The sequence below is a fragment of the Myotis brandtii genome, unplaced genomic scaffold (assembly GCF_000412655.1).
Source record: "Myotis brandtii unplaced genomic scaffold, ASM41265v1 scaffold83, whole genome shotgun sequence".
Lineage (NCBI taxonomy): Eukaryota > Metazoa > Chordata > Mammalia > Chiroptera > Vespertilionidae > Myotis > Myotis brandtii.
The window spans coordinates 2,219,810-2,231,167 of record NW_005371371.1 but is presented as its reverse complement, the minus strand read 5'-3'; the positions used below and the strand labels follow the sequence as shown (position 1 = coordinate 2,231,167).

The 11,358-nt window shown below is 53.9% G+C and overlaps 1 protein-coding gene across 1 annotated transcript in view; it reads left to right on the top strand.

The window, feature by feature from the left end:
* The window catches only part of COL4A2 (collagen, type IV, alpha 2), a 181,134-nt gene extending 173,589 nt beyond the window's left edge, over window positions 1–7,545 (top strand). The window contains exons 41-48 of the mRNA XM_005884467.2: window positions 275–391; window positions 879–1,040; window positions 1,151–1,249; window positions 1,828–1,974; window positions 2,121–2,237; window positions 3,572–3,763; window positions 4,907–5,193; window positions 6,415–7,545. Coding sequence (XP_005884529.1) covers window positions 275–391; window positions 879–1,040; window positions 1,151–1,249; window positions 1,828–1,974; window positions 2,121–2,237; window positions 3,572–3,763; window positions 4,907–5,193; window positions 6,415–6,672 — 1,379 coding nt within the window. The 3' untranslated portion in view covers window positions 6,673–7,545. The remainder of the gene's footprint in view (window positions 1–274; window positions 392–878; window positions 1,041–1,150; window positions 1,250–1,827; window positions 1,975–2,120; window positions 2,238–3,571; window positions 3,764–4,906; window positions 5,194–6,414) is intronic.
* Window positions 7,546–11,358: the final 3,813 nt, after the last annotated feature.

Genomic DNA, 11,358 nt, shown 5'->3' with positions numbered 1-11,358 from the left:
AGTGAGGCAGTCTCTGAGCAAGTAGCCTCCTGTGAGAATGAGATCCAAGCAGAGGTGGGTCCAAGGGACCCTCTCAGCAGCAGACGGGGCTGGTGGAAGTGGGGGCCCCAAGGCCACTGCCTCCCTCTACCCACCCCAAGAACTGTGCTCGGCGTTCCCTTCGTCACCGCCTCTCCTGGGCTGTGCTCCTGGACAGGTGATAGTGGGCGGGGAAACAGCACATGAAGAAGTCGATGCCGAAACTAACAGCAACCCCTCCTGTTTCCCTCCTCAGGGGAACGAGGCCCAGTTGGGAATCCAGGACAACAAGGGTTTCCAGGGTTCACACCCCCTTCCAACATCTCTGGGTCACCTGGTGACCAAGGGGCCGCGGGGATATTTGGCCTGAAAGGTAAGCAGGGCTCTCACTTCGCACTTTGCGGCCCACACACCAGGCCCAGCTCTGGGCTTCCACTCGTGTGAGGGTCTAGCTCACAGAGACAGAAAGGAGAATGGGGGTCGCCGGGGCTGGGGAGGGGGAAAGGGGAGTTAGTGTGTAATGGGGACAGAGTTTCTGTTTAGGATGATGGAAAAGTTCTGGGGGAGATGGTGGTGATGATTGTATAACATGAATGTACTTAATGCCATGAAACGTGGTTAGAACGATAAATGTGTGCTACTTGTATTTTACCACAATCAAAAGAAAAAAGGTGCCCAGTGTTGCAAACTTGCTGAAGACCATCCCCTACATAGATGGCTTCCTGTCTGGCCTCCTGGGTGCTCCCCAACCACCACCACCACCACCGCCCCCGCCCCCCCACTGTGGGTCCCGCTCCCCATGGCCATGACGGTGCCTTCCTCCTGCTTAAACCCCCCTTTCTTGTGACTCATGTCGACAGGTTATCCAGGCCCCCCGGGGCCACCGGGGCCTGCTGCTTTTCCCGGAAGCAAAGGCGAAGAGGGGAGCCCTGGGGCTCCAGGAAACCCAGGGACCAAAGGATGGGGTGGGGACCCCGGGCCCCAGGGCCGGCCTGGCGTGTTCGGTGTCCCGGGAGAAAAAGGTAACTGCTCACACGAAGGGGTCCTGTCCTTGGGGAGGCCGGCAGCAGTGGGCAGAGGTGCTGGCGCCCCCGCCCAGGCAGGTGTCCTTAATGTCCTCCTTGTCTCGAAGGGCCCAGAGGTGAGCAAGGATTCATGGGCAACATAGGAATCACCGGAAGTGTGGGCGACCGAGGCCCCAAGGGACCCAAAGGAGAACGAGGACTCCCAGGTAAGTGGCCACCGGCATGTCTGCGCCCTCTCAGATCGGCTGCTGCCCGGAGTGGCCTCCAGAACTATTCCTGCCCCTCGGGGCATGGGGGCTCTACAGTCAGCTTTTGTCAAGTGCAAAGAGGAAAGCAAGATAGGGTCTGCAGGCACTCACACGGGTGAAGGAAAGTAATTCTTGGGACCCGGCTGGTATGGCTTGCTGGTTAGAGTGTTGGGCCAAGCACTGAAGGGTCACAGGTTTGATTCCCGGTCAAGGGCACATACCTGAATTGCAAGTTCGATTCTCTCTCACTCTCTCTCCCCTCTTTCCTTCCTCCCTTTACTTTCTCTAAAAATCAATGGAAAAGATATCCTTGGGTGAGGATTAACAAAAAAGACAAAAGAAAGAAAGAAATTCTTGGAAGGGCAGGCACTGAGCGGCCTTTTAGATGAGTTATTACTGCCCATCTTCGTCTCTAGGAAGTAAGAGTGTTCTAGAAAGCTCCATGGTTGGTTTCAACAAGTAAACAATGGGATAGAAATCAGGGCAAAAAAGCAAGTGGTCCCCCGTGTCAACTGGCCTTCCTTTTTCCTTTCCAGGCACCCCCGGTCCTTTGGGATCCCCAGGGATTGCAGGATTCCCCCCGCAGATGACTATCCAACCGGGACCAGTGGGTCCGCAGGGAAGAAGAGGCCCCCCGGGGATGCAAGGAGAGATGGGACCCCAGGGTCCCCCAGGAGAACCAGGTAGGAGCCCTGCTGTAGGGCCACCAGGGAAAGGCTCCTTGTCTTATTTGCTTTGTTTTCACTGCTGTTTTCTCACTGAAAAGCATTTGTTAAGCCTCAGTGCCTCTCTTCCCGTGGCCCTCACACCTGTTTCGGTGACTCTGCAGGCTTCCGCGGGGCTCCAGGGAAGGCAGGGCCCCAGGGAAGAGGCGGTGTGTCTGCCAACCCCGGATTCCGAGGAGACCTGGGGCCCATGGGGCACCAGGGGCCGCTGGGCCAGGAAGGTGAGTGATGGACGATGAAAGGGGACAGCGGGCAGGGACTTCTTCCAGGCCCGCCGCGGTCTGACAGATGGACTGTGGTGTGCAAGGAGGGAGTAAAGGAGCGCTGGGAGTTCACGCAGAGAGAAGAGGCTGCACCCCTTCTGCTCTGAAACCCCAGCTCAGCTCCCAGGACCCTCGCTGCAGCCTTGGTCCTGGGTGCACGCCCTAACACCTACACCCAGCAGAGCACCTGGGCCCAGCAGAGCACCTGGCACAGAACCTTCAGGACAGGCTGGCTTCTTTCCTTCCTCTGAAGCCTGTGCAGGTGCCTCTGAGAAGGAAGCACCTGACATACCTGAGAGATAAGATTTGTAAAGATCTGAAGGCCTGAGACAATGAGATGAAAGACACCGATTACATCAACAGGAGTCTTGTATTACTAATTTCTTAAAATTATTTGTACATGTGCAGGATGGGATAGGCCAGAAATAATAGCTAGTCATGCCAAAAAAAAAAATGTTGAGATGTCATCCACCTGTGCTCGTCACAGTATGAGGCTGCATTATCAGCTCCCACATCTCAGGAAGCAGCAATCTGCTACCCTCCGGATGGACTCACCCACGGCCGGATTGTGTAACGTGGGGGATGCACATCTGGAGACGCACATGGACAGATAGGAGCCATCCAGGCGAGGAGACCGAGACAGCGCAGGGCAGAGGGGATGTCCTAATGAGAAAGGGAAAGTGGCGAGAGTGAAAATGCCCTTGCAGGGGAGAGGTCATGGGAGCACCATCAGGACAGCTAATGTCAAACACTTGAAGGGTTGTCCTGTTGAAGGCAGAGTAGACATTCTGTCCTCTGACGGGAGAATCCAGCCTCCTGAGTGGGTATTTCTAGCCCCAGGATGGCCCAAGTGTGCATTGAGCTGCCTCTCCCCAAGCATCCAGGAAAGGGAGACCTGCCGCTGGGGGTAGAGGAGCCCATTGGTTGGGTCTGCGCACTAAGGTTTATGTAGACTCCACCATTGTAGGGAGGCTGGACTTTGATACATCTGGGGCCCCTTCCAGGTGTTCTAGTTCTTGCTCAGCACTAGTGCAAGGGAAAAGCGCATGAGACCGCCGAGTCCGTGCCCTTGTTCAATGCCCTCACTGTCATCATTGCATGCTTACTGAGCACAGAATGTAGGTCAAGTCCTCCCCAGGAGACACTGGTCTACAAAGGCAGAGCCACGGGCACCTGGGCCTCCAGAGAAAGCCAAGCAACAGCTGTAGATGTTACCATGTGCTGTCAGCCACGGGCTGTGGGCTGAGGTCTACATGGCAGCTAAAAGGCGGCTCTTTCCTTTCGGACCCTAGGGGAGCCAGGCCGCCCCGGGACCCCTGGCCTGCCTGGCATGCCCGGCCGCAGCGTCGGCATCGGCTACCTCCTGGTGAAGCACAGCCAGACAGACCAGGAGCCCATGTGCCCAGTGGGTATGAACAAGCTGTGGAGTGGATACAGCCTGCTGTACTTTGAAGGCCAGGAGAAAGCCCACAACCAGGACCTGGGTAGGTACCACCCGCCAGTCCCCAAGGCCAGCCAGCTGCAGGTGGTCAAAACTGAATGGCCACAGTGAGGCTCATGAATCCTCTACAGATGAGCTTCTCCTGGGGTTTCAAAAAGGGTTAAAATGGCCTTTGGTGCCCTCAGGTGAGGACCACAGAGACCTACCTTTAACTCCAAGGAGCCTCCCACGGGCTCCCATGAGACCCAGCCTTGTGCTGGCTCCTCTCTGCCCGGAAGCCACCAGCTGCTTCACCTCCTTACTTTTGGCCCCAAGTTCTGTAAACAGTCGGGCTGGGCTCATGAGAGCCTGGGGGTCACATAGAACCCCCAGGAAAATGGATATGTGGGAGGGTGTGCTCGGATTTATTCAAGTAGACCTGGTTGCCAGAAGGAATTAAAATGTCTTGAAAGCACACGGACATTAAACGCTGGGGCCCAGGGGGAGGGTGTCTCCGTCTGAGGCCTCTGTGGTGGGGACCACGGGTGGGAAAACCTGTCCTGCTGAACCCCGACGGTGTGTGCACATTCCTGTGCATGTGATCTCCTTCCGGAATAAGTTTATTTAAGTGGGGCAAAGGGAAAGGGCCTAAAAGAGAGGTGGGGACCAGGGCCAAGGAGGCAGCCTGGGCGCTCAGCAGCTGCTGAAGGTGGAGCACACGCATGGCCCTGAGCGTGTGCGCAGCCGATGGGAAAGGGAACCTGCTGGACTAAGTAGTTCCCTCTGGCCTGAGGAGAGCTGATGTTTTACCGGAAACAATAGTTATTTGCAGGTGGAAGTGGCCAGCGTCCTTCTGGGAGGGTGCCGTGGGGTGTGATGAGCTGGGCCCTCATCTCGGCTGCCACTGGGGGTTTCTCCGGGCTGGTGCTTTAAGACCCCCAAACATGGGCCTCACCTGGGGTGCTATTTGTAAAGATGCCACCCCCGCTGACCCCGCTTAGTGCAGAGGTGTGTGTGAGAACATCTAGCAGCGCAGGACTAACATGCCAGTGTAACCTGTTCCCCCAAAATGGGAATTGGCTCGGTCCCCCAGTGCACAGCTGAGCCCCTCCCAATGGCCCCTGGGGCAGGTCCCTGATGTGGGGGAGCCCAGGTGCGCCTGGAGGAGCATCGTCCAGCTGCACTCAGCTGGGACCTCCTTTTGCAGGGCTGGCGGGCTCCTGTCTGGCTCGGTTCAGCACCATGCCCTTCCTGTACTGCAATCCTGGGGACGTCTGCTACTACGCCAGCCGCAATGACAAGTCCTACTGGCTGTCCACCACCGCCCCGCTGCCCATGATGCCCGTGGCCGAGGACGAAATCAAGCCCTACATCAGCCGCTGCTCTGTGTGCGAGGCCCCAGCCGTGGCCATCGCCGTCCACAGTCAGGATGTCTCCATCCCCCACTGCCCGGTCGGGTGGCGGAGCCTGTGGATCGGATACTCCTTCCTCATGGTATGTGGTGCTTGCCAGCGCTCTCTCAGAACATGGAACCAGGTAGCAATCGAGTTCCTCTCCCCAACCACACCCTGGCTGGGGAAGCAGCAAGAGCAGCTGCCCAAAATACTCAGACAGGCAGTTGTTCACTGCACAGGGGCACCTGGCCCGGGAGTGAGGGAGAGCCGGAATACAGCCTGCACATTTACCTGCGCTTTGTTGCCTGAGCCACGGGCCGAGACCTGGGCTACCCCCACCCAGAGGGGACCCATTCATTTGCCACCAAGCCTTTGTCACTAGGATACATTTGGCTTGTTATCCATCTTCCTAAGCAGAACACAAAAAGTAAAGCTTTTCTGGCTTATCCTACAGCTAAACATAGGGAAGAATTTTATCCAGAATCCTAAGCATCTCATGTAGAATCTATCTAGAACCTAAAGTGCCCTCCAGATACATTCATTAACAAGTCAGTTTAAAGCAGGTATGTGTATGCTGATGAGGAAAAGCCTGGAATCCTACTGTCAGATCACCTTTGGGTATAAATAGAGAACTCAGGTTTGGCCAGCTTATGTTTTTAGCTTTAAGGGAAGTGACTGCACCAGGGAGTGTCCCTTACAATTTCCCTGCCTACTCCACCATTGTAGGGGGAAAGGAAAGTCCAGTGGGGGCAGCGGGCCTTCTGCTTAATTTATATTGATTGTGAATGTCATAACCCCATCATCACTCCAGCCATAGTGATTGGGGAGATGATATTTTTGCCCCCAAATGTAGTCAACTATATCTACTGCTTTTGCTATATATATATTAGAGCGGAAGGGAGAGGGAAGGAGGGATAGAAACGTCAAGGATGAGAAAGAATTCTTAGTCAGCTGCCTCCTGCACACTCCCTACTGGAGATTGAGCCCGCACCCAGGCATGTGCCCTGACCAGGAGCCACACCAGACGGTCACTGCTTTTGCTTTTGTTCTAGTTGTCACTTAATAACACATCGGGACTGTCCATTTATGTGCACGAACCCTACCCTGCAGCATGCCTGCTACCCAGCTCTGCTTCCTACATGTCTACCCCGATTTACTTAGCCAGGCCCCTAGCAGTGAAGGGCATGTTGCAGGTGGTCTGTGTTAACACAGACAGATGCTCAGGGTGGTTGTTCAGTTAGGGGGAAGTGCATCACTTACAGTCTGCCCAGGTCTGTCGCAGGTGAGTGTGCTCACAGCCCCCCTCTCTCCTTCCCCGCAGCACACAGCCGCAGGCGATGAAGGCGGTGGCCAGTCGCTGGTGTCGCCAGGCAGCTGTCTGGAGGACTTCCGTGCCACGCCTTTCATCGAGTGCAACGGAGGCCGTGGGACCTGCCACTACTTCGCCAACAAGTACAGCTTCTGGCTCACCACCATCCCCGAGCAGAGCTTCCAAGGCTCGCCCTCCGCCGACACGCTCAAGGCGGGGCTCATCCGGACGCACATCAGCCGCTGCCAGGTGTGCATGAAGAACCTGTGATGGACGCGCCGGGCTCGCAGGCGCCGCCCCACCCGGACGCACTTCTCTGCAGGTTGACATTCAGCTGGGGCCACGTTGGTGCTTATTCTTAATTTATTACCTCAGGTGCTGACCCAAAAGTTGATTTCAGTTTTTTCTGTAAAAACAAACAAACAAAGGTCACCAAAGGAATTCAGCACCAGTACTTCTATCAGATAGCCACTTGTCATCCATTCATAGGTGCTAGCCACGGTCTCCACTCTGCAGAGTGAAGCCCTCCTCCGACACTGCGACCCTCCGAAATGGAAAACTATTAACAGCCCAGCACTCCCTGTCAGGCCGCACTAGACTCTTAGCCGCTAAGTGTAACTAACTTCTTAACATGTACCTCTGTAGTCACCGCACTCTCAAACTCCGCAGACAGCCCACTCATTTAACTCATTTAATGGGGTGGTATAGACAAATGAAGCCATACAGCCCGAGGGCTCCTGAACTCATTGCCACTGTTCCCACATGAGGGTCTCCCGGGGACGGACCCAACCCTGCCCACTAAGCCAACGCAATGACTCAATGACAGCATGATCTTCTCCCAGATCTGTTGGTGTGAATTATCCTAACCCCCTCGAGGCCAAGAAGACACTGATAGTCACACACCAGTTGTCATTCTTTCCACCACAGCCTTACAGGTCACTGGGCTTGGCAAAACGCACATAGAAACAAAGACCTTCTAACTGTCTGTTGTCAGCCAGGCTACTTGACGGCAAACTCCGGTCAGAAGTGATGTTTCTACTGCCCCCTGGCCGCCCTGGAGATTGACCCTCCATTTTTTTTTGTACAATGTCCTCTATCATGAACGTAAAATAAAAGTTGGTTTTGAACATTTTTATACCCTCAGTTGTTGGCTGCCTTAATTTTCTCAAGTCCATAGAGCACAGAATTTGCTGTGACCCGGAGACTCTGCATCTGTTGCAGATGATCTGTGTTGCAGGTTGTCTGTGTTGCAGGTGGTCTGTGCTGAGTTAGGTGCTGAGCCACACAGGGCCCCGGAGCTATGTCCTTGAGTTTTGTTAGACTTGAACCCAAGTCTGTGGTATTGTCATTCCGTTCTCAGGGACCAGTCTTTGTGTTTATAATGCATTCATGTTTACAGAAAGCACCCTAACCATCACACAAGGAATTAGGGGTTTCCAAAGCCATTCCCTTCATTTCAATATGACATCCCAAGTCAAATCTCAGTATTTCCAAGAAATAGTCTCCAAGACCCATTTCTGCCTTTGGGTTTTTTCCTGGGACCCGGCTGACCCTTGGGAACCCTACTCACAGCATTTAATTTTACCCTTTAAAAGTCAATCTCATAGTAAACTTTCAGAGAATAATTTCCACCTAACAAAATAAGTATTCCACCTGATAACGTTATTTGAAAGAGGTCAGCAGCCCTTTGGCTTGCATTTCCCCCGAAGCTGACTGAGACAAGGACTCTTCAGAGGAGGGTTATTCGGGGACATGGCTCCAGGGAATAGAGTGGGCCCTGGGCAGAGTGAACCCAGGAAGGAGGGCACCTTACGAAGGGGGCTACTGCCCTTAGCAATTTAGGGTTTTATCCTGCTGGGGACCTGCTAAGGAAGGCCACAGAAGAAGCCTCAGATTGTCCCGCCCGGGCATAGGAGAGGGATTTGCAATCTCCAGTTCTTGCCCCCAGTGGTCAGGGTTGCCTAAGACTGTCAGCACTTACATGCCTGAGTGGGCTCTGGCAGCATCCCACATGGAGGTGGTAAAGCTGATGCAAGGTAGCTAGCTACACCTGTACACAGCTGGCTTCCATAGCAACAGCTGTAGTAGCGAGATGGGTTAAGAGGCTGAGGCCAGGACTGGAAAGATGCCCAGCACAGCGCCTCTCCACAAAGCTTCTGGAGGCAGTTGTTTATTCAGACTCCAATCCCCACAATCAAAGGAGCAGACACCAAGTTTGTCACTGTCCTGACAAACTTGGTTTAGATTTGATGCCTCTGTGGTTTACACTTCAGAGTTAGGTGCTGAGCCACAAAGGGCAGGGCACCAGCATCCTCCCTAGCGAGACATACGCCCAGTAGCTCCTGACACCCTCCCCACCTGCAGGCTGACTCTTAGGGGCACTTGCAGAACGCAGGGCAGACTCACAGAGCCCTGCCTCCTGTCCACGGCCAAGTTCGAGAACGAAGGGCAGCTGGGGTGGAAGCAGGCTCAGAAGCTGTGGGTCATGCAATGGCATAAACTGGCTATAAAACTGCAGCCATTTCCAAAGAGGCTGTTTCATCATATGGGGTCAGGGTCCAGCTTCTCTGCCACACAGGGGAGTCAAGGGGTGAATGAGGCCACCAGAGGGCGAGTCCAAGGAGGATGCTGGGAATTGCCCCTGGAGACGCACACACTGTGCATCCTGGAGGTGACAGTGGCCCTCCCCAGGCCGACCAGTCCTGAACGGGGGGCAGGGGGGGAGGGGTACAGGACCTGCCTTGTTCACCTCACGGAGAAGCCAGCAGCCCTGGGCCTGTCAGACTAGCCCTAGGAGATGGCTTCTAGGCCTGCATGACTTTCTCCAATGGAAGCAACTGGATGAGGGGATACAATACGGGATGGCTCCTCTTGTCTTGGGCAGTGGGTATCTGCCAATTAGAGACCTGAACCCCAAGAACAACCTTGGCAAAACACAAACACAGCAGCCAATGGAATGGGGCATTTGAAGCCCAGAGTCAGGTTCCCAGCTGCCCTAACCTGGAAGGATGTGGACTTGGGTGAGACCTGGGTATGCATCCTTTCCAGCCACTGGGGGACTCTGGCCTTAGACACACCTTTCCTTGCTCTGGGATTCGGGCCTCACACCCTCAAACCCCATGCCTTCCAGATCCTCCTCCTGGGGGAGGTGCCTGTGAGTTCAAGGCCAATCCAAGGGAGGGGAGGGCAGGGAGCAACACCGATGCTTGCAGACTAGGCGGTCACCTGCTCAGAAGTTACTACAAAGGGGCATCCTCAGCCCAGCAGCTTTCAGAACAGACACACTACAGGGCCCACAGCTCCACCAACTTCCAATAGTGCAGGTCCCTGGTCCAGCTTTGAGACGTGGGGAGGATCAGAGACCACTTCAGGCCACAGAGCGAAAGTGCTCATGGACGGGCAGGTAGGAGGGCCAGGGAGGCATGAGGGCCCCTGGGCCAAATTACATTTAAAAAGTGCCACCCGGAACTCCCCCAGCCACAGATTTGCCTCCAAAACATTCCAAACCCTGGAGGGGTTCTTGGACACAGACTGCTGGGTTCCAAGGCCTTGCCTTCCTCAAAGTAATTACAGCTGGCCCTTGAATGATACAGGCTTGAACTGCACAGGTCCACTTACACACGGGTTCTTTTCAATAAATTGTACAGTTCTGTAAACGTATTTTCTCTTCCTTATGACTTTCTTAATAACACTTTCTCTTCTCTACTTTATTGTAAGGGTAGAGTATATAATACATTTAACATAAAAAATGTGTGTTCATTGGCTCCTTATGCTATTGGTACGACTTCCGGTCAACAGAAGGCCATTAGTGGTTAAGTTAGAGGGAGTCAAAAGTTATATGCAGGTTTTTGACTGTGTGGGGCTCAGCACCCAGCCCCCGCTCTGTTTGAAGGTCAAACTGTGGTTGGCATCCCACTCGGCACGCTACAGAATCAGGGTCACGGGAGCATGGAAGAGGCAGAAGTCACTTTCACTTCCCCTTCTCTCTGGAGGACAAACACCATCTCTCTGATCCATGTCTCTGGCTTCGAGCACCGGGCTTACCTCTGTTATAGGGAAACTGTATGCTGGAGGTGCGTGGCTGCCAGACATTTGTGTGAGAGGATTTTTCTGGCACAGAAGGCAGCTCTGTTCAAACCAGGATGTCAGATTCAGAAAGGACAACGATGCACTTTTTGTTTTTTTTAATCCTCACCTGTGGATATTTTTTCCATTGATTTCCAGAGAGCATGGAAGGGAGGGAGAAGGGGGGAGAGAGACAGAGAGAGATAGAGATAGAGAGAGAGAGAGAGATAGAGATAGAGAGATAGACATCAACGTCCTCACCTGAGGATATTTTTTCCATTGATTTCCAGAGAGCATGGAAGGGAGGGAGAAGGGGGGAGAGAGACAGAGAGAGATAGAGATAGAGAGAGAGAGAGAGATAGAGATAGAGATAGAGATAGAGATAGAGATAGAGATATAGAGATAGACATCAATGCAAGAGACACATCACCTGGTTGGCTCCTGCATGCTGGGGAACCTGAATGAGGTACGTGCCCTTGACCAGGAATCAAACCCGTGACCCTTCAGTCCGAAGGCCGGCCTCTAACCACTGAGTCAATCCAGCCAGGGTGACAAAGCTGTACTTTTAAGTAACCAGTGTAGCAGCCTGGGAAAAGGGGAAACCATGACTTACTGCATCCAGATTACAACATATCCAACCCAAAACTTCCCTGACGCCTCCACCAAGCAAAAAGCCTCAAGGGCACCAGGAGACATCCAACCAGGAGATACTGTTGAGAAGGTTTTTATCTGTCTGAGGACATGTCAGCACCCTAGGTGAAAAGCTGCAGCACAGCAGACTAACCTGTGGCCTCCCAGCCCCAGGGCAGCTGCGTTTGTACTAAGGGGTGGAAGGAATGTTTGAGGACACCAGCAAACCCACGTCCAGCAAAGAAATCCCCTCCCTCTCCA